General features: G+C 41.4%; 1 protein-coding gene across 2 annotated transcripts in view; it reads left to right on the top strand.

Moving 5' to 3' along the window:
- Positions 1–23,822, top strand: part of kcnq5a (potassium voltage-gated channel, KQT-like subfamily, member 5a) — a 52,482-nt gene that overhangs the window by 16,860 nt on the left and 11,800 nt on the right. For both annotated transcript variants that reach the window (XM_086122443.1, XM_086122444.1), the window contains exons 2-9: positions 14,467–14,557; positions 15,368–15,494; positions 16,373–16,548; positions 17,788–17,913; positions 18,388–18,498; positions 18,607–18,702; positions 21,246–21,340; positions 22,428–22,454. In XM_086122443.1, coding sequence (XP_085978569.1) covers positions 14,467–14,557; positions 15,368–15,494; positions 16,373–16,548; positions 17,788–17,913; positions 18,388–18,498; positions 18,607–18,702; positions 21,246–21,340; positions 22,428–22,454 — 849 coding nt within the window. The remainder of the gene's footprint in view (positions 1–14,466; positions 14,558–15,367; positions 15,495–16,372; positions 16,549–17,787; positions 17,914–18,387; positions 18,499–18,606; positions 18,703–21,245; positions 21,341–22,427; positions 22,455–23,822) is intronic.

Below are 23,822 nucleotides of genomic sequence, written 5' to 3'. Positions count from 1 at the left end.
CTTGCAAACATTCAGCCGTGATTTGCAAACCGTCTATCCATCACGGCTGGTCTGAAGCTCCTCGCTGTTGCCACGACAACGAGCAACACTTTGGCGAACCTCATCGTAGAGGGGCTGAGGATTGATTAGCGTCTAGCGTGTGTGTGCGTGCGTGTGTGTGTGTGTGTGTGTGTGTGTGCGCCAAGTAGAGCAAACAACACGGCAGATCGATGCGCAGGCCGACACACCCGAAGCAAAACACCCTCCAAGTTTGTCTGGTCAGCTTTTCACGACCTCCGCTCATTAAATGGCCGACACATTCCTCCTTCTATGCTCCTTTCATTACGAATTCATTCATTCTTCATGCGTATTCATCTGCATCAATTTGACGAACTGGGTAGGTTGTTTTTCGACAGCTCATCTATTTGTTTGACACTGTGACGGCATCACATCTTCCATACGAGATATAGTGAACCCTTGACTATCTTGGGGATACGTTCTGGATAATCTGCACTATAAAGTACAGAGAACATATACTGTAAAAAAAAAAAGAAAAAAGCCAATGTTTTTCATGTAAATATAACACATTTAAAGAATTCCTTAACAGCAAATCACGAAAGGACATTCGTACCTCTACATATGAAATTAATATGTTTTGGAAGAAATTTCTGAACTAGAAACTTTTATAAGTAGAGACGCGTTTTCGAGGTAAATGCCCTAATTCGTTCCAAGGCCCCCAAAAGTCAGACATAAATGTTTTCTGAAGCATAAAAATGCATCAAAATATGGAACAAATACATGTTACAATTAGATTACTTGGAGCTGCGAGTAGCAGCCCATACTGTATTTTTACCTTTCATATCTTGAAATGTCTTTCCTAACAAGAGGCAATATTTTCCTCTTGAGGCGTTTCGTAACTTGAAAATTTCGTACAAAGAGACGTTTGTAAGTAGAGCTACCACTGTAAATTAAAAGAAGACCTTTCCCAGATCCTCCCACGAAAGATGCAAAGCCTGTTTCTCACTCCCAGTTGAAGTTTACTGTAAAACTGACACACCAAACAAAAAAAAGAATGAAACATATTTGGCTTTTTAATTAGTATTTACTCGTTTGTTTCCAAGTGAGTGTCTCAATTCGCATAAAATCCACCTGACCATGCAAATTAGCATCTCTTTTGTTTAGTGGACGAGTTTGTTAGCGTGGGAGCTCGTTCATTAGCATGCATTTGTATGTTAGCTAACAAACCATCACTTAAAGGACATCTCCAAACCTGAGAGTTCTGAAATGTTTGATTGGTAGAATGAAAAAGTGGACATGAAACATAAAATTCCATATACATGGGGTTGGGGTATAGGGCGAGGTTCAATACCACAGCTCGGCCGCACTTTGTCATCGTTAAATGGAGTCCGCTAATGTTCACGGCACGCTGTGTAAATGTTAATTATATATTGGACATCTGCTAATGCCTCGCGGCCCACATTAACACACACCTCTGCAGAGGTGTTATTAACTGCGCTGGCAGAGGCTGAGACTTTTTTTTTTCCCCCCATTTTCATGCGTAAAAATTGAACACATTTTTTCTCGATGACACGTCACAAGCGTAGAAATGTTGTTCATCAATATAATGTTAATTACAAAGTTCAACATGTACTCAGTGTGCTTGCCAGACGAGTTACATGAAGGAGAGCTGGGATAACACCTTGGACTGGTCGTAAGCCAATCGTTGGGCGCACAAGACAAACAACCATTCACACTCACATTGAAGAATGGAATGCTGGCTGAATAAATCATATAGTTGCCAGTATAAGCTTAATTAGGAACACCGTGAGAAATGATTTGGGTAGGACAGTTGCGGCTTAGGGCTGAATATCATCACATAATTTTTACAAGGTGATTTTACGTGACAAAAAGAATAGAGAGTGAAAGAATAAAGCATTCAGCGTGCAGGGATGAGCAAGCATGGGGCTGTGATGGTAATTTTGAGGAGTTGAATTTTGGTAGCTGAATAGATACAAAGTTTTGAAATCAGTGAATTACTAATTGTGATTTCAATATCAATCAAAATAATGGTGATAAGTATATATATTTTTTTCTATAATCCTCCAGCCCTAGTCAAACTTGTTTGGATTTCGTGTCACCTGATGCAGTTGACGAGAATTAAATATGTATTCATTGTGCTTCTGAAGGGAGCTACAAAGAGGCTGTTAGGTTTCCGGAAAGCTCTGGACAGAATTGGACACCAGAAAGAGAATTGACCAAAAAAAAGGTTTAACAAAAATACGTTGCAAGACCAGGAAAGTTTAAGCAAGAACGCTAGTACAACACTAGGAAGACAACCAAAAAAAACGCTTGCAAATCAGGCAATGATAAAAACGCTGGTACAACACTAGGAAGACTTCCTAGTTTCAGCATGTGGTTGTCAGGCAGACATGTTAACCGGTATGTCACCATGCTGCCAATAGTAAAATGTAAAAATGATAAAACACGTATAGTAGCCTTTGACAGTGGAAAACGAATGAACAAATATGATCACGTGTCATTCAAGGGTGTCTAGTTTTATTTGAGCGATTTATTAGACTGTAATGAATGTCCAAGTGGAAGGAAAAACGTCTTTTCCGTGTTGTGTGACGTCAACTGGACTAACAAGCATCTTGTCATCAAGGCGTGAGTCGCTGGCGCTTTGATTGCGCTAGCAGCAGCATCATCATCATCATCATCATCGTCCAATCAAATCAACCGTGCGCTTAGTGCATAAGACAGGAACCAAATAGGCAGACCGCCAGGGCCTCCTCTTGTACTTATTGGGAAGTTCTATGGCGGCATCCTTCTACTTTCCGTCTGGCTGGCCGGCACTTGATGTGCTTTTAGGAATATGAAGGCCGCTCCAAAGTTCCCTCTCGGGGAATACGCCGTGTTCCCTCAAAGCATCTCAACAATGCATCACATCGTTGACTCTTCTTTAGACATCATTTAGAGACGGTACTTTATTGCTATTTGGTGCTCGTATACGATTTTTGGAATGTCTATTTACATAGAAATGGATACTTTTAGTTTCAAGCCTCGCTTGGCTCATTTTTTTTTTTTTTGCTTTGTGTTTTGCAAGACAACATTTGGCTGGTAAAGGTTGTGGATTAGTTGATGAGTAATTTGGTTGTATTGTTGGAAAAAAACTAAAATGCCCCAAAATCCCTAATATTGTCAATTAATAACGCCGTATGGTCCTTGAGTGCAGTAGTTCCTTGACTTACAAGTGACACAACTTCGTTTATTGAGCCACTAAAGAGCGGAAAAAGAAATTATGATACACATTTTTAAATGTGCAACAATTTAGTCATCATAAAATGAGTCAAACTCCATGGCTCGGTTGGTCCATATACAAGAGTGAGGGTAACTCTGCACCCCGTCCAATAAATAAATGACTGCTTTACAACATAAATGGCTCCACGATAGTTTTTCTACAGGCTCCTTTTTTTGGTTTTACGCAAAAAAAAAACCAACCCAAAAACAAACAACAACAAATAAAAGGAACCGGCTTTAAACAACGGGAGCCACAAAAAAACAAAGAAAACAAAAATTTGTTGATTTCTTCATTGTTTATGTCAAACCTTAGCTCCTCTAAGATTCTTGAATTATTACGCTAGCATTTTTTGGAAAACACCCCAAAATGATCCATCACGTTAACAGAATAGCATCCGACAGAATGCTACACCCTCACCCAACGTCAATGGATTCTTCTATGTCCCAAGTTTCACCCTATAGCTCGGAGCTTTGTAGAAATCAGTTGAGTAGTTTTTGCTCCACTGTGCCAAACAAACACCAGTTAAAAAAAAAAAAAGCAAGATTCTTAAAAGAAACCATTATTGCTGTGACGTTACCATCCTGCCGCATTCCCGCTGTGTCTGCGGGCCCATTGATTTACATTGAAATGCTCTCCCACACGGTGTAAGTCAATCACATTTACTCTCACAGCGCGTGCCAACATCTGACTCACGAGCATGGCTGAACTGAAGTAAATTCACCAAAGAGCAATCGAGGCAAAACTGCAAATTAATCGGGTAGTCGGCTGTTTGTCGACCACAAGAGATAGGTTGCTCACCATTCTTTTTTTCTTCCTTCAGCGTGATGGAATGTGGAGCCAAATTTGGAAGAAAACACACATAACCCCCCCCCCCCCCCCCCATCATCCCCAAAAAACAGCGACTACAGCAGCAAATCTAATTTAGAAGATGGACTAGCTATGAGTTGGGCATCTTGTTCCGCTTTCCAGCCAATGATGCACAAATAAGACCATCAATACTCATAAATGTTGACCCCAATCATCATAATGGCTCTGATGGAAGCTTTCTTCTTCTTCTTCCTGGAGCTGCTCTAATCGGCATCTCCATCTCACACATACACCGGCATGCACACACAAGCACACGAACAAATACATTTCGTACCTCTGTGGTAGGTAGGTATCATTTTTTTTTCAGTTTCTGCACGCAGTCCAATTTTGTGAAAGAAGGTAGCGTTATTCATCAAGTGGGATGTTGCACAATGATAGAAAGACAAGAACACACACACACACACACAATCTAATAGGGTGCTTAAATGGACCAGTCAAAATAAAAAAGCAGACAACAAAACTGTCACCACAAAATAATTCGAAATCACACACATACAGTCTAATAAGGTCCTCAAGTGCATCAGTCCATAGAGACAAACATATCGAACGGAGTCTGTAGGTGGGCCTGTTAAAATGTCCCCACAAAGACAAATGTCTCCACATTAAAGGTAGGACGTTAAGTAACAATAGGAAGACAAAAACACCCAGTCTAAAAGTGCTGATGTGTTCTTACTATGAGTCCTCACAATAAGGTTTGGCTGTCAGTTGTGGGGGGCAGACAATTAGAGGAAGACAAGAACAGACACATACATTGTCTAAAAGAGGCTAAATGTCCCCGCAAAGACAAATAAATGTCCTCCCAAATAAAGTGTGGTTTTAAGGGTTGTGCAATGTATTGATAGGAAGACAAGAACACCAACACACAGTTTATTATGATGCTTATTGGGCCAGTCACAATGTCCCCGCAATCAGGGCAGGGCGTCAAGAGTTGTGCCATACAAAAATAGAAAAATAAGAACACACACATAGTTTAAAACAGTCAGTAGTGGACCTGTTTCAAATGTCCCCACAAAGAAAAACATCTCCCCACAATGAAGGTGTTGGGTATCATGGGTGAAACCATATGGAGATAGGAAGAGAAGAACACACACACACACACAGAATGATAATACAGCAAAATGGGAGCTGGCTGCACAGAGCCAAAGATTGATAGTGAAATTCATCAAGAAGCTCTTCCTCCATCCTGCGGCAAGTCTCCTTCGAGTCGTTCATCAAACGTGATAAAAATATCACGTTGATAAATGAGTCCAACTATTACAGAAACAAGAGCCGTCTCAGCGGCCATCTTGGGTCAGACTCCGAGGATTGTTTTTCAACGTGTTCACAATTTCAAGCGAGGAAAGGCAGATCCGTTTTCCCCATTCGATGCCCGGGATGTATATTTAGAGGCAAGCGGGTCCAAAAAGACCCGGGTCAGATCGGGTTACTCGCAGCGGCCTCAAGGTGGCATGTGGACATTGAGATTGTTGTTCAAGGGGGGAAAGACAACATCAAAACGTTTGGGAAAAAAAAAACACCCAGGCATTTATTTTTTGTTGTTGTTGTTGGGGGGGGGGGGGTTTGCATTATGTGTTTAAATGAACATATTTATGAAGTTGATTTATATTTGGAGTCACATGGTTCTACCTCAATGCTTCATTCTTAGCAGAATATCAGAAACAGCACTTAAAAAAATCAAAATGTCAAGTCATGAATTGTAATTTTTTTGGTCATTTTTCACCCAAAATGGTGATACTTTTTCCTATTTTTTTATATGATTTTTAAAAATATAAACAGTATATTGTAAATCTTGTATATAAAATATAGATCTCATTTCAACATTGATTTTATTCAGTTTTAGTTTATTTGTGGATAGAAACTTCATCTGCTGCCTTGTAGTGAGGCTTTGAGCATTTGTTTCTGAATACGGTTTCTTGTCTCCTCAATAAATCTGAATGACAAAATTCACAAATACACTACTCCCAAGAAATTTGGGATATTGAGTTTTCAGATGAAACTAGGACCATTACAGGTGATGTTAATTTGATTTATGGTCCATTTTAGGTGCACCCTGAAATTTCACCCAAAAACTTAGTTTCGCAAACTTTTTGGGAGTAATGTATTATGCAGTGGATGTAGCGCCATAAAAGTGCACACTTTCATCCTGATTTGTGTTAGAGGGGGGCACGACGGTGAAGTATTCGAAACTGTAGCAACATCCTCTAATGACTCAGTCATTTATTTGGCCCGGTGACGCATGACTTGCTACTGAAGTCCCAACCTAATTAGCCTTGTGCGCCAGAATAATTCATTTTAGCATCTGTTAGCCCGTCCCTGTGCTCTTGCTGTCTGACACCAGTCATGTATCGTCAACATAAACCCACATTTTTATCTCCCTGATGTGCTTCTGGGCTGGAAGGAGATATATTAATCCATTTGTTCACAATTCTGAAACATTTCCCCAAGTGTCTCAATCGTGTATTTGTGACTTTTTTTTTTTCGTCTGACTATCCAAGGGTGAATAATTTGATCACATTTTAAACCCTAAATTTGTCTTACTGAAATGAAGTTGTTCTTATGCCATACACACCCCACCCTAAATGCTGTCAAGCCCCTGGAGATTTGGCATTTTGGTCTCCTGATGAAAGGGTGTTGAGCAAGGGCGTTGCATCAATGTGAATTCGGGCCCAATTTGTGGAAAAAAAGCAAGCATTCATAAACAGATTAAAAACATTTTCACTTGTGCAGGCAGCACTTAATCCTTTCATGGACCCTGTCACCTGATAACATGATAAGCTGTCCACTGTAGTAACCACTGTGCGTGAAAGGGTTAATATACTACGCTCAGAAGTTAACGCAGGGAGTACCCTGCCTCCCGTCCATTTAGCTCCTATCACAGGAAGAATGCCATCCATCCATCCATCCATTTTCCGAACCGCTTGATCCTCACAAGGTCGCGGGGGGTGCTGGAGCCTATCCCAGCCATCTCCGGGCAGTAGGCGGGGGACACCCTGAATCAGGTGCCAGCCAATCGCAGGGCACACAGAGACGAACAACCATCCACGCCCACACTCACACCAAGGGACAATTTAGAGCGTCCAATCAGCCTGACATGCATGTTTTTGGAATGTGGGAGGAAACCGGAGCACCCGGAGAAAACCCACACAGGAGAACATGCAAACTCCACACAGGGAGGCCGGAGCTGGAATCGAACCCGGTACCTCTGCACTGTGAAGCTGACGTGCTAACCACTGGACTACCGGGCCGCCCCACAGGAAGAATGAATATTTTAAAATATTTAAAAACCAATAAAGCAAACCAAACATCACAACAAATTTTATAATTAAACTCAAAGTGCTTAATCTTTTCAATCTAAGTGTGAATGGTCATTTGTCCATGCAGTATGTTCCCCTACTATTGCCTGGCAATCAGTCCAGGGTGTGTCATGTCTCTCATCCAAAGCCGGGATCCAGTTGGGATCGTCTTAAGTGTAATGAGGCCAATCTGAAGCAGACAACACCCTCGATGTAAAGTACCTCATTGACAAGACAAATCTTCTCATTTAGCGCCACGCAAGCTTGGGGGTTGGGATGATGTTAAGTTCAGCGGTCACCATGGTGGGCCACCCAAAATAGGCGGCAAACACAGATCTCGAGTGGAGTGTGCCGTTTCCTGATTACAACTTGCTTGAAAGTGTATTTGTACCTTAAATTTCAAACACAATCTTTTGCTGGGATGCTATCACGTATCATGCTAACATGTATCATGCTAACATGTATCATGCTAACAATCTTTGTGAACCCGTTGTGTGGAATTTCAAACTTTTAAATTGTTGTCTATGTGTGCCCTGCGATTGGCGGTTCAGGGTGTCCCCCGCCTACTGCCTGAAGACAGCTGGGATAAATAATAATATCAACAATTTGTGCCAGTTTTTATTTTACTATGAAAAATGAAACTTTTGTACTTGTTTGTAAAAGTTTGCCAACCTCTGATGTAGTAAATTGGGAGGAGAGGGTGCGGGGTGGGCGTGGGGGTGGGGTGGAAGGGAGTCTTGGGGGGGGGGCAAAGAGCTACAGTAAACATTTGTAGTGCATCATATGGCTCAGCAAATCATTAAGTCAGTGGTGGTTCATGGTTGAAACCCCGAGTGGTTAGGTCATTGCATTTTGAGATGAGAACAACTTGGAACGAGAGACGTGACCTGTTAATGGGTGCGTCTGTGGGATTGACCGCTCCCCCACACTACCACCAGTATCCCCACTGTGGGCGGGCGGACCTCTCCTCCTCGGGGGTCTCTTCAACACAGCCGGCCTCGGGGTGGCGCACCATAGATGTCCATGCATCCTGCTGGTGATGGCTCTACCATAAACGGTGGTGAAGTGGGAATAGGTTCCAGATGCTGTTATAGGGACCAACACACACACACACACACACACACACACACACACACACACACACACACACACACACACACACACACACGCACGAACATTAAGACCTTAACGGAAAAAAAGTGCCTCACTATGATTGTAGGCCCCTGGGAAAAGGAGCTCTTTGCAAAGAGATGGAAGTTTAAAGGTGATTGTTTGGTCATCACTCATCTCCAGACAGCATTATGTGTGTGTGTGTGTGCGCGCGCGTGTGTGTGTGTGCGTGTGTGTGTGTGTGTGTGTGTGTGTGCATGCGTGGGTGCGCGCGCGCGTAATGGGAATGTAGGGCAGTTAAAAAGGGAAGGTGTATCCTTTACCAGCACCGTTGGTAACGGGAGAGGCCGAGACTGGGAAGCAGCTGCCAAGATGCCACTCGAGATGGTCCAGCAGCTGATTATTATGATTAATAATCTTCGTAAAAAATGATAATGACATCTTCATGAAAGGCAGGGTGCTTAAATGCAAATGTCTTGTACTTCCAAGTGAAATACAACTAAACACTGCTTGGCAAATGTCGCGTATCAATTAAAAAAAAGATTTTGCACACTTTGGCCATTGAATTGAGTGATTCTTTCAAGTTCCACTAGAGGGAGCCAGTGTAGTACTAGTGATTTGCGCACCACACTTTTTAATTACTGCACTGTACTGCTTTGAATCTTAACTTATTTGTCTTAATACAAGATATTTTGGGCACGTTGTAGAAAGAGCGGAAGTTGTTTTAGCCAAGACCGCATTTTGCTCGCTTACCGCATAGACTGAATGCTTCCCTTTTTTTTTTTTTCCTGCGTGCATACGTCTGCTGCATGTATCCCGTTCAACTGGATGAAATCACGGAAAATGTTCTTGAATGACTCTGAACTTGTGGTGTAAAACAAGCTGGCTTACACTCTCCCTTTTGCCGTGTTTGTGTGTCTTGCCAAGGGAACTTTAAACTGTGTATAGCCCAAACACCGCCGCGTTGACCGCGGCTGCTGATGCTGTCCAGACCGCCGTCCTCAGACTCTTGTGTCTCGCATATGTTTGTGTGTGTGTGCGTGTGTGTGCGTGTGTGTGTGTGTGTGCGTGCGTGTGTGTGCGTGCGTGTGTGCATATGAGATGAAACACAGCCGCAACAGTAGTAGTAAGCCAGACACGAGAGACACTAATATTCCATTACGTAGTGTTCTTTTTTCTTTTTTTTTTTTTTCCAAAGCGCTCAAATCATGAACTCGACAGATTAGCTCCAGAGGGGAAGGCTCATGATTCCAACTGACTTTATATTTCAGGAATGAAAAGCATCTCTTGTAGTTGTTGTCCAAATTAGAAAGAAATAGAGAATTGATCTTAGATGTGTTTGCTTAGTTTGGGGGATCATCACAATGTGTTGCAGCAAAAAAGTGTGAGCTTTACGTCCTCATTACGGTGGTTTATGTTCATTTTCTAATCTGAAATTTTAATTTCACACAATTAAAGGTGGAAAAGGAGTAACTTAGTCTGCAAAAGAGAGCAAGAAGAGATTTCAGAAGATGCCTCAATAGCCAATGCTAATTGCTAAGCTAATGTATGAAATGTTTGGGTTTGCACTAATTTGCACCATAGACTGCCAAGGTATGAGTTTTAAGAGAGGTTGTTAAAAAAGAATAATAAAATTGCCGAGGGACTATATTCACATTTTTCATTTCTCAAATATATTCCAAAACATAAAACAAAAAAGGAGACACGCTTTCCATATTTTTCAGACTATGTCATTTTTCATAGTTTGGTTGGTCCTGCAACTTGTACTCAGTTTTCATTTGTATATATTAAATTAGAGCTCAGACTGCCACCCAAAATCCCCGCTCCATCACCGTTGAGTTTCTTATACTTTTGACGCATCACCACTAGTGGCCAGAAAGTGGTGCTAATGCACCAAAAGTACCCGCAAACCGCTAAATGACAGTAGTAGAGCAAATGAAAGAAATCATGCTTTACCACCGGTGGCCTCCTTCTTTATAACATGCTAAAGAAGGTGGCACTAATGGACCAAAAGTATTTGCCAAGCGCTTAACATCGAAGAAGTTGAAGCGGTCGTCATGGTCACGCTTGTATGTCATGTGACTTCCTTATGCCACAAGAAGGACCAGCACCAAAGGCAATGGCACCACTCTGTGAGTGTGTATTAGGAGACATCTGTACAGCCTGAGACACTGGGCTCTGACACCCCTTTTTTGGGGTACTCTGAAAAACTGAATGGAACATCTGGTCAAGTCTCTGAGTTTCTGAATGGTTGGAGTGAAGTAGTGTGCGCTCAGACTATGTTTACAATCGGATTCACGACGAGGGAATGTGACCCCGGGCACTGGTCCGATCTCCACCGTTCTTGGTCTCGGTTTTTGTCAAGTAATTTAGCCCTCCCAAAAAATGCGAGTTAGACTTCGGAGTGACTTATAGTCCAAAAAATATGGTGTGTGAAAATGTGAAATTTGAATGAAACAAAGCAAAGAGGAAAAAAATCAGTTACTTTTCAATCACCCATTCATAAATGCTACACACAATACTGCAAATGGATGGTTGGACCTATTTGGTTCAATTCACATTTGCTTCACATTTTTTGAGAGACCGGTTTAATTAAATTCCCCCGCTCCCACTTTTCTGGTCAAGATCAAGATCCCCGTGTTTGTGCGAAGTAAAACAAAAAGCACTAAATGCAGTTTGATGCTTGCTGGAGTACAACATAAAAAAATATATGAATGAAGCATCTGTTCTCAATTATTTGGACGCGAGCTTGTCAAGATGGAGTTAATAAAAGCAGCTGATGTGCGAGCGGATCATCTCACATGCACACACAATCTTTGTAACAGATGTAGTGTGTGTGTGTGTGTGTGTGTGTGTGAGTGTGTGTGTGTGTGTTATGATGCCTTCTATCATAAAGCCATGTGTCACACGCACTCTTGACACGCAACCGTTCGAGCGGCCGTCCCGTTTTCTGTCACGCCGCCATCAGCCAACCAGGACTGGATGCAATCAGAACCACTCATGAGAACCTTCCCACAAATCTGGACTTCTGGAATGTCTCTCATCTTACTTTCCTGTTCGGCATTATTCTTGGTGTTTTAAAACTATTTAAAAATATTTTTTGATACATTTTTGAGTGGCTTAATAAACAATATAGACTATAAACAAAATAAATAATGAGGAAAAAAGTGTATCATCAACAAAGATATAGCAAATGTTGACAAAAATGATGAAAACATGAGCAAAGATAAAAAGCGAAAATCAAAACATCCAAACAATGACAGTAATCAACCGAAATGACAAAGATGAATCAACATCACAAAAAAAAGCACACAAAGATGTAAAGTGATCAAGAAAACATACATTTTAAAAAATGAAGGAAACATGAAAAAAAGACAACAAAAAGTAAATGAAGATGGATGGAGGAAAAAAGAACAAAAAGTAAACTAATATAAAAAGAAAACAAGCTAACAATTATAAAAGAAAGTAAACAAAAATGAACTAAGATAACAAAAGTAAACAAATACCAGTGAAACATGAAACAACGCAATCGAAGATCAACAAAAAGTGAACGAAGCTGAAGAAAGAAAAGAAAAAAAAATTTTTTTTTGTTTTAAAAGCCTGAAGATGCACTTGCTTGAAACACGAAGCCCGTCCATATTTTCAGTGTTTCGCTGATTGTTATCAACAATCCAAGCTCCGATGCAGCATGTGCGAGTGTGAGTATGATGATGCTGATGATTAGGAGGTGGAAGAAGCAGTGGAAACGTGCCTCATTGTGTTTTGTCGTTGCTGGGGAATGAAAAGGGCCCGAGTATATCGGCACCATCATCGCTGCTGCACTCCAGTGAATAAACAAGATCGGTCGTAATGGAAAGGCCCGGTGACTCCGCTTGCATCGCTTTTTGTTGTCGACCTTTACTCGTGGTTTTTGTCTTCTTTACTTTTTATGTTTCTTCGTGTTGCCTTCATTATCTTTTGTTTCATTCACTTTCTTTCCTTTTTGGTGTCTTGGTACGTTCTTCGTTGTTGCTTACTTTTCGTTATCCTCATGTTTTGTTTACCTGCGTTTACTTTCAAAGTAGTTTGCATTTTGTTGATCTTTTTGTTTCTTTGTGTTTGCCCTTTCGTTTTTGTTTCTCTGTTTCATTCATACTTTCTGTATCTTTGTTTACTTTTTGTTTACTCTGTTCATGTTTTCTCCATCCTTGTTTAGTTTTTTCTGGTTTTCTGCGTCTTTAGTTTTTGTTGTCGTTTTTGTTTCATTTGTCTTTTTTGCTTTTTGTCATCCTCATGTTTTTATGTCACTCTTCCTGTTTTTCTTTTGTCTTTTTTTCACCTTTTATCGAAGCAAATTTTTCTATCCTTTTGTTTACTTATCAATTTAAAGTGTTTTCTTCCTTTTCTGACCTTGATCCTCCAATTTTATTTGTCTTGATTCATCTTTTGTTTGTCTTTACTCATCTTATGCTTACTTTTTGTTATCATCTGCCGTTGATCTTTATTGATGTTTGATTTTGATGTTCATGTTTCCTTCAACTGTCTCAATCTTTGTTTGTTTTGTTGATATTTGTTAATCTTTTATAAATCTTCGTTTACTTTTTGTTATCATTGATCACATTTTCTTCAGCTTCACAGACTTTTTGTTATCTTTGTTCAAGTTTTCTTCATTTTTGTTGAACTTTATTCATGTCTTCATCACGTTTGTTTGCTTTTTGTTTTGAGATTTTTTTCCTGAATTGTCTTTCATTGATTGTTGGTCTGTTTTTATGCTTTTTGTCATCTAGTTACCATTTGTCATTTGTCATTGACCCATGTTGATCCATCTTTGTTCAGCTGGGTAATTTTTGTAGACTTTTTGTGTATTTTCTTCTTCAGTGTTCACCCTTTGAGTTTTTGTTGTCTCTTTTTTTATGTTCATTTTTTTCATCCTTTTGTTATTAACTTTTGTTCATCATTCAGCTCAAACTGTTGATCGCAGCACAATATTTACTTGAAGTCACATTTTCTCTTTGAGATGCACCAAATGACCCTTTTGATATTCGACCACATCTCCAAGTGCTTCATTTTTTTAAATATATTTTTTTTTTGGTCTTTATTTTTAGAAATAAAACTTATGGTTCAAAGCGAGTGGCTCATCTGGCACTGTTTTGTCTTCCTCCTCCATCCTTCCATCTTTTTTTTTAATTCTTTCTTTCCATTCGCTCCCTCCCGGCCGCCTTGATTGAAAAGCTCTGCAGGCTTGGCACGTTCACGCGGCGTCGCGGACGTACACATACACTACATCATGACGGTAATGTGTGGAAAACGGCGACCTCTTGCATACCGCATTCTCGCACACGCGGATGATTTATTGACTCTGTAGGGTAGCTCTTAACACTCTTTACACCTTTACAAAGTGTTTCGCCTGCAGCCAAATACAGTGCGTGCGTGTGTGCGCATGTGTGTCTCATCTAAATAAGATAAATGTGTGTGTAAAGTGATCTGGCTTTAAACTGATCTTTCTTTTTTTCCACAAGAATATGATTTCCGATTCTAATAGATTCCCCCCTTATTAGTAAAAGCAAATGGGACTTACATTGCAGACATCACACACACACACAAAAAAATTAATGTAAAATAATCATGTTGCTTGTATGTAATATAGGCAAATTGTTTTTGTAGTTTTTAGTGGGAATGAATTAATTTTAGGGTAAATAGTCACCGAATTGCTAAGTTGACAACACTGACTAGGCTTTGTGTTACCTTCCTTTAGTTAAGTTGTGTGTGTTTTTTTAAAACATGTTTTTACTTTTACTCATTTGTCGCTCCACTCACCAGCCAATTTATTCATGTAAAATGTGCATGTCAGCAAGTCTCCACTTTGAATTGCAGATGCTCCAAAAACACAATTTATCCAGAGTGATGAAAATCACATCAATGTTATGTTTCTATCCGCAGGTTCATCCTGGTATTTGGATGCTTGGTCCTGTCCGTGTTTTCCACCATTCCTGCTCACCAGGAATTCTCCTCGCACTGTCTTCTCATCCTGGTACGAGACACGTACACCCATATATTTGTCTATCTATGTCGAGATGACCTAAAGTACAATGAACCTGTTCCAGTCATTCAACACAACAATAGCTTTTTGTTCGATTAAAAAGCCTGGGAAATAAATTTATGAGTAAATTGGCATGATATTAGGATTGTTTCAGTATGTAATGGGACCTTGATTTACGAGTGCCTCGATTTTTTTTCTTTTATGACTATTTGTTATGGCCAAGTGCTTGCCTCAAGCTGTTTATTGACCCTCCTACTTGAAGTTTACTCCAAAACCAACCAAAAAAAACAAACTGCGTAATTTTGCCTTACGGAAGTCTGCTCGCTTAATACTAACACACAATGCCACAGACGGGCTAACAAAACAAGAAGCGATTACCTTTTAAGCTGTTTGACCACAAACAGCGTGTGTGCACACTAACGCATGTAAACGGACAATCTTAATGATATAATGAAAGCTAACTAATTTTCCTGCTTATGCCGTCCCCTTGTCGCCAAGGCTCACCGGGAGTAGAACAATGTCAATGGGCTTTGAAGCATGAAATCAAGATGTTTATTTATTTGTTATTCACGAGTGTAATTTTAAAGTACAATACTGTACAGTGTTATTTTTAATCATCTGAAGGACTTGTTCTGCGGTGCTGGAACAGTAAAAATCTTTATGTATAGGACCCGGCGCAATAAAGGTTGCAAAACATTGCGTGATGGCATCAATGGACCGGCCAGGACACCTCTGTTTTCATGACGCAACGCTGAGAAGTGTCGCTGGCGCGTGTGCGCGTGTGCCTGTGTTCTTTTGTAGGAGTTTGTGATGATCGTTGTGTTTGGTCTGGAGTACATCATCCGAATATGGAGCGCCGGCTGCTGCTGTCGCTATCGAGGCTGGCAAGGACGCCTCCGATTTGCCCGAAAGCCATTTTGTATCATCGGTAAGATGCAATGTGTGTGTACCAGTGTGTATACCAATGTCCCCTCTTGTGTACCTCTCATGCTCTTTTGTGTGAGTGTACCTGTATACAGTATATTTGTATGTGTGTGTGTGTTTGTGTGTGTGTGTGTGCCATTGTGTGCACTTTTGTCCCATTCCTTTGTGTACTTACAAGTGTTTGTGTACTTTTAGATGCATGTACACAGTACGCGTCTGTGTACCTGTTTAGCTTTTTTTTTCTTGCATGTACAGTACTGTGTACACTGGCATGTGTCTATATGATTTCATGTGTGTTTAGCTATGTGTGCGTCTTTGTGTGTGCACTTATGTTTTCGTGTGTGTACCTATGGTGTTGCATTGTATCATACTTTCATCCAACAGGTGAACAGTATCAAGGGGCATTACAATTAAATATTTCAGAGTACATCGAGCTTGCCCATAAATGTAAATACATTTCATTAAATAATAAAAACGACATTTGTTGCGGTAACTGTTAAATATTGCGATATCAATATCGCTATATTCAACACCCGTATCGCATATTGCATCTTTTTCCGATATCGGACAGCAGTAATGTGTGTGTACCTCGACCCCCATGTGTGTAATACTGCATGTTTTCTTATGTACCTTTTAATCATCATATGCTTTTGGTATTTACAGTCCATTTTTCTGCCCTTGTGCGTATACCACGTTTGCGTGCATCTCGGACGAATGGAACAGAATATCGCTCGAGTCGTACAGTCAGACCTTCAAAAAAGACAAAGAAAAACGTGTGTTGACGCAACACCTCCGAAGGTGACAAATTGTAAGGGGTTGACTCATGTGCATTGTGAAGCCGTTGACCTTCCACACCCCCCGCCCCAACCCCACCCTCCCCAGACATCATCGTGCTGATCGCCTCCGTCGCCGTGGTTTCCGCCGGCAGCCAGGGCAACATCTTCGCCGCCTCAGCCCTGCGCAGCCTCCGCTTCCTGCAGATTGTGCGCATGGTGCGCATGGACCGGCGGGGAGGGACCTGGAAGCTGCTGGGGTCTGTCGTCTACGCACACAGTAAGGTATGAGACGTAGCAGGAGGCGGCAGGGCCGTAAAGCAATAACCGGAGAACTTTGGCTCCTTCCTGGTGCCATTATAAGAGTTCCGAAATAGAAAGAAGATATTTCTCAATATCCGGCGAGTGCGGTCTTCGTCAGAACAGTTTCGAAGAACATGCTTCCGAAGAACGCGTAGTTGTGAACATCCCCCTTGGCTCTGACGAATTTCCATGAGGTGATAAAAGGGGAAGGAAAAATAAAAAGTGTGTAAAATAAAAATGTGAGTACACTCCTTCGCTGTCATATTAGCCATTTGGCGAGAAATGCATCTTGGGATATTTTCCCCAGCCAAGTCTTCACAAATCACCAACTGACGCAGCCTTGGTCTCTTGAGCTCTTCTCCTGCCAGTTGGCAACCAGGCAACAGCATTCTTAAACCCCAGAACATTACTTAAAGCATTTGTACTCAATTAGAATTTTTAGAGGTCCAGATTCTGAAAATGTACTTATTTCATTTTTTAAAAACTGTTCCCATAAAATAAAATTGTCTTGATGATTTCAGGAATTTAATCAGAGCAGTTAAGATAGAACCACAAGAACTATGTGTTGTGGTTCCAGACCAGTCCGGAACAGGAATGGATCCCACAAATGCAGACAACGATAAGATCGAGTACAAAAAAAGTTTTGTTTACGAAATAAAGTCACAAAGTGCAACATAAATCGCTGGGAGCTTTCAAAAGGCAAGAGAAATAAAGAACGCAAAATCACTTAAATCCACAAACGACAAAGAAAATCCAATCAATTAATAAAACAATAAAACACACTGCGGTTAACAATACCAAAACAAAACAGAAATAACAAGCCAAACAAAGCAAATTACAAACAGCACTAGGAACGAGATCGAGAACGACGAAGGTCTAGAAAATAAGCACTCGGACAAAAGCAAGGCGAATTATCCGACAACTGCTGATGGCTTGGCAGTCTCTTACAACAGGTGACAGATAATGACATGACCAGGAACAGGTGCGGAACAGGAGGGAAGAGCCCTCCACTGCCACCTGCTGGAGACAAAATAAAACACAACCGTGACACTATAGAGCTCGTCTCCTGGTTCTCGTCGGCACTCATTCAGCAACGTTTTTTGTCCTCTTTGGAAAGTCTTTAGCTACTCAATTAAAACGCAGTCTGAAGCACAACTGCAATTGAGGTTGCGATTAAACTGTTGGCTGCTGAGTGCGTATTTGCACTGTGTTGGTTGTTAGGAGCTGGTGACGGCGTGGTACATCGGTTTCCTGGTGCTCATTTTCTCTTCCTTCCTTGTGTACCTGGTGGAGAAGGAGGAAAACAAAGACTTTGCCACCTACGCCGATGCTCTGTGGTGGGGCACGGTGCGAAAGAGCCACACACGCACACACACACACACACACACACGCACATTCCTTCCCAAACACTTTTCAGACCTCATTTGTCATCAGAACATTGATTCAACCGACTGTCAAACTGTGAAATAAGTAGGGCATGACATCCATTGTTTTTTTTCTCAGCCCAAATTGATGCTGATTTTACACAAAGCTCATCATTTTAATGCCAGTTTGCACAGATGGACGATTTGTTGTCTTGGTAGGTTGTTAATTGGTTAGTTAGTTTGTTTGTTTGTTGGTTGCTTCATGAAAAGAGAAGTTATTTAATTGAGAGTCACCCGTGGTACAGAATGAAATCCATTATTCTTCCATTGCTCTGTCACACAGCATTAACATCAAATTCCACTGAAAAATCTCCAATAACCAATGCACCTTGTGTCCTGTAATACAGACGATTTAAGCCTCAGGACTGTCATGCTGAACTGCTTTTGAACTTTTCAGATCACACTAACCACCATCGGCTATGGCGACAAGACGCCGCAGACTTGGACTGGGAGATTGTTGTCTGCTGGCTTTGCTCTCCTGGGAATCTCCTTCTTTGCCTTGCCTGCTGTGAGACACACACACACATGCGCGCGCACACACACGCACACGCACAAACAATAGACATTTTGTGTACATTGTTCGTTTGGCTCATTGAGGTTTTTTTTTTTCTTTCAGGGCATCCTGGGTTCAGGTTTTGCCCTGAAGGTACAAGAGCAACATCGGCAGAAGCACTTTGAAAAGAGACGAAATCCTGCAGCCAGCCTCATCCAGGTAATACACATGCACACCACACACACACACACACACACACACACACTGCACCCGTTCCTCATGCACTACCTGAAGATCAGAAACAACCTTCTTAAGTATTCCCTACTGTGTGTTTAATGTCACACTGTTGCATGTCTTCACCTGTGCTCAGCCAATCAGTGGAGTTTTGTGTGTGTGCGTGTGTGTGTGTGTGCGTGTGTGTGTGTGTGTGTGCACGCACACGTACGGTACGCGTGTAGCTGGTAATTAATGGCGTGAGCTGTTACCATGGCGATCTTGCCCCGGACAGACATACCTCCAGGCTGCAGTGATACGTCACATCACGCCATATGTTTCCACTTTTTCTTTTTTGTCTTCTTCTCTTCCTCTTCCTCCTCCTCCTCCTCTTCCTCCAGTAACTTGACAACATTCCCCCCAACAGGTGGAACCAACCGTGGGAACAGATTGAATTGTGTTGATTAAAACGTGATGACGCAGCTTATCGATGAAATACTTCTCCATTACTCACCCACATCATACATTTCATCTCTGCGCTGTGTTTTTTGGCTGGCGGGTCGCTGGGAAAATTACCGCCACCTTAGCTGGTCCCCATCCAGCTGTTGTTTTGAAAGGGGAGATGTTCGGTCCAATTGAGTGGCATTCAAATTAAGACCTGGCTGTCAGCTGATTGGCGGTAGTTTTCCCGACCCGTGTGTGAGCGTTCGTGTGAATGTTGCTTTCATCATGTGAGTCACAAGCAACAGTGTCACAGTGCACTCCAACGCAAAAGTCACAAAAAATGCGGGGTCAATATGCAGATCCATTCATTAGTTAGTCGATTGGTTGATGAGTTAGTTTGATGGTCAGGCGTTAAGTTGGTTGGTTAGTAGAGTTTGCTGGTCAGTCTGTCTGTTCATCCGTCTATCAGTTAGTTGATGGTTGGTGAGTTACTTGGTCGATTTGGTCATTTGGTTGGTGGGAAAGATTATTAATTTGCTTTGTGGTTAATTTGGTTAGATTATTAGTTAGTTGGTTGTCAGTAAGTTGGTTTGTTTGAAATTAATTTAATTGGTTGCATGGTATGTCGGTCAGACTCTGCAGATGTTAGCTTGATACTAAGTCGAGCTGTCTTTCTGTTGGTTGGTTAGTTGGTTGGTTGGTCGGATGATGTGTTAGTTTGTTGTTAGTAGTTTAGCCTTAGGCTGCTTGGTATGTCATCTGAGTCAGTCGATTAGTTGATTTGTTGGTCAATTGTATGGTATGGATGGTACATTAGCTAGTTAGCTGGTCTGATAGTTTGTTTTTGGTTAGTTTCTTACTTTGAGCGTGCTCTCATATAGTTTCTTACTTTGTACTGTGAAGTCAGTCTTGCCACCACTCAAAATGCCTCACTCATTGAAATCCATCCTGACAAACAATAGTGATATTTGAATCGAATCGAACGCCTGTGTGGGACCTTAAAAATGGCTGCCAGCCTGGTCTTGGTGATGCGCTCAGGAAGCCATTTTGATGTCACGTGATCACATCATTCACATTGGCTGTGTTTTTTGATCATTCCCTATATCCTCTTCTGTACAGTATATTTAGCATTTTCCAGTGCCGTTCAAATGTGTCATGTATTTAGTTTATGCTCTAAATCACGTGTGTCCAAACCCAGTCCTTGAGGACCGCTGTCCTGCTTGTTTCTCTACTCCACCACACCTGATGCAAATGATCAGGATCAGGATCAAGCTTCTTCGGAGCTAGCTGATAATATCAATAGCATAATTAAATCAAATGTTTTAAAAAGTTTGATTTCATTCAACGGGCCTCCATCTGGTGTCCTTGGCCATCAGAGGGCAGCACAATGCTTACAGCCATGTTACATATATATTTGATAATGGAACACGGACGGCAACTAAGCTGTAGTCATGTCGGTTGTTTTCCGCAGAGGATAAAGAATATATGCCTGTGAGTATTGGATGTAAGTTGTTTCAAGGAGAAAGAAGTACCGCTCGTTTTATATACCCATCGTTGGAGTTTTACATTGTGTGTTAGCATTAAGCTAATGGACTTTCTTTGAGGCAAGAGGACTTTTTAGTGAACTACACAGTGCGCCCCATCAAAAAGTAACATCCTGTGTCATGATTAATGAGTGTGGAACGAGTGAATGATTCTTCCCACAGCCATTCCCTTTCGCTTCACCATCTTTGTACCATTGCTCCCCTCAATGTCGTTTGTAAGTGTAAATGTGTATACATGTCACCCCACCACCACCAGGCAGCTTGGCGTCTGTACTCCACTGACGGTGCCCGTCCCTACCTCCACGCCACCTGGCACCACTACCAAAGCGCCCTCCCCCCCCTCAGGCATGTATCCCCCCTACCCTCCACCACCACCACCACAACCGCCTCCTTCCGGCAACCACACACACTGCATCAACAGTGCCCCCTTCTTTAAAACAAAAACAAAAACAAAACCCTAATATGCTTTTTCTCTTTGTTCCTCCTCACTACTCCTCCATGACCCCTCCTTGTTTTCATTTGACCTGTCAATCATAACCCATCCCCCTCCTCTGCACGTAGTGTGTCTGGCGTAGTTACGCTGCCGATGAGAACTCGGTTTCCGTTGCAACCTGGAAGCCTCATTTGAAGGCATTGCATACCTGCAGCCCCGCCAAGTAGGTGGACCCCCACCCAAACCCTCAAACCCCGCCTCGCTTCTGGACTTTAAACGTGGCTTCCACTTCTTCCTCTTTCTTCTCCATCGTCTTTGTGAGACACGTCAATCTTTTCACCCTTTACACTCTGGCATGTGCCATTCTCGCACCCTTACACCGGCCACATTATGTAGAGTTCAAAAAAGTACTCACACTCCTGGGTTTTGAGGCCAAAATGAATCTTTTTTTTAATCTAATCATTACTTATAATTTCATGTGAAAATAGACATTCATTTTATTTGTTTGCAGTGAAGTCAATGTATTTTGGTGATCATCTCGTTTATTGTTTTGTTGCCCCTCCTTTTCAGGTCAAAGCACATGCCTAAAATGATTTGATAATTCATTTAGGGCACCTTTGTGCAGATTTTCACTCTTATTTTGTAAACTTTATTTTGCATTAAGACAACTAAAATGGTCAGGTGAACAAAAATAGCCAGCGTAGACTCCATTGAGTTCAGTGTTATAAATTAAAAAAAAAAAAAAGAAGAACAGACTTGGAATAGACTCAAAATTGTCTTTTTTTAGACCTTTTTTTAGAACGTCGTTTTATGTCATGGAGTCATCCGTAGAGGTTGGAAAAAAATACCTATTTTGACAAAGTAGGGAAAAGTGAGTCAAAGTAAAAATTAAAAAGAAATCATAAAAAAAGGAAAATAGAAAATTAATATTCAAATTAAAAATATATGTATACTTAGGTACAGTAACGGCCGATGTTACTTCCGGGGTTTACTGTACTGACAAAATAGCCTCCACACTTTAATAAATTACATGAAATGTGTGCTTCTGACAAGCACAACACACATCATGCCAGATGTTCTTCCCTTTTATTGGTTGTCATATGAGCCAACAAATGTTCCAAGTTCAGCTCATTACACCCCGCATTACCTTCTTCTTGTGCATGGCTACAGCTTGCATGCGTTCACTTTTTGGGCTCCTGCGAGCGTGCTCTCTTACTTGAATGTTCTCCTGTATTAATCCTCTGGAATACTGACCTCTCTCCTCCTTTGTCTCCTCTTTCTCATCTTCGTCGTCGCACTAACCTTTGAAGGAAAGAGCAGGGCGAGACCGCATACAGGTTTGTACTACACACACACACACGCGCACACACACTCTTGCGAGTATGTTCACCTGTTTACATTCCAACACTTGATTGATTAGTGTATCGAAGTTGAGACTTGAGCTGGTGGAGCGTGAGTGTGAATGATAAGGACGTATTAAATAGCTGGAAGAGTAAATAGTAGCATCTGCAGAAATTGAACAAAAGTTAGCAAGAATAGTCAGCAGCATTCTACGCGGCAACTGCACGTTAGCGATAACCGCCGTAAATATTCGCGCAGATTTGATCGAAAGGCATACATTGGGTAATTGCCGTGGTGGGTGTGGACAAAAGTCAGCAAGAATAGTCGGCGGCGTCGCATGTGGAAACTGCACGTGATTAATACGTGCTATGTAGGCAGATCTAAATGGGATGTGATTGTGGACAAAAAGGCAGCAAGAGTAGTCAGCGGCGATGGACTTGACACACATACTGTATCTTACAAATTCAGATGTGATTGTGAATGAAGGATATACCTTTCGGTGTCGCAGCAACTCTGTGAATCAATAGACAATGTACGGTACGTGTGAACAAAAGGAAGCAAGAATAGTCAGCAGTACTAAATATTCCAACTGTATACAGTACATGAATAATCAACAGAGATGTGAAGGGTTAGGAATATTAATATACACAGACGTTAATGTGGGGGGGAAAAAAGTCTGGAAGAATAGTCAGCTGTGTGTGTGTGTGTGTGTGTGTGTGTGTGTCCGTTGTACATGAGATGTGCTGCACGTAATCCTCAGCGTGCAGTATTCAGTATGTGGGTTTTTTGTTTTTATTTTTTCGTTTAGGATAGCATTGAATATAACGCAACCCCTGGAATAAATCAAGTTCAAATGGAGAGAAAGTTGCTTTCTGACAGAAAGTTTAATAAGCCTGATTGAGTTTTTACGCTCTGGCAACATTTGGCAGGCTCCTGCTGAGCCGTCAGCTTCTGAACGCATTTAAATTTTTATTTTCTTTTTTACACTCCGTTAACCGACACAAGCAAAAGTGCTTGTCATCCTCAAACCAAAAGTTTAATTAGGGCTACCCACATCTGCATCCAGCATTGCAAGCTCTCATAAATCCCTGGCTTTAATTAGGCTTTCCCTTCTTAGGAGCGCAAAGCCCATTTTGCACTTGTGGCACAGCTTTTTTTTTTTAACTACTTTTAAACAGTGTCATTGGGGTTTTTATTAGAGCTATGTCAAAAACAAATAAATGTCCGTTTTGTCCCAAACCATTTTTTTATTTAGTGCAAGCCAGCTTTACGACAGCACTGTTGTAGTCTTCATCGTCATTGGGGTATCTGATGGTTGATATTTGCTGTCTTACAATTTGTTTTGCCTGAGATCTTTGTAAATT

The sequence above is a fragment of the Hippocampus guttulatus genome, chromosome 10 (genome assembly GCF_054856545.1).
Source record: "Hippocampus guttulatus isolate MCC_2025c chromosome 10, RoL_Hgut_1.0, whole genome shotgun sequence".
In the NCBI taxonomy this organism is placed as follows: Eukaryota; Metazoa; Chordata; class Actinopteri; order Syngnathiformes; family Syngnathidae; genus Hippocampus; species Hippocampus guttulatus.
Note: the sequence above shows the minus strand (reverse complement) of the source record. Positions and strands in the feature narration are given on the sequence as shown.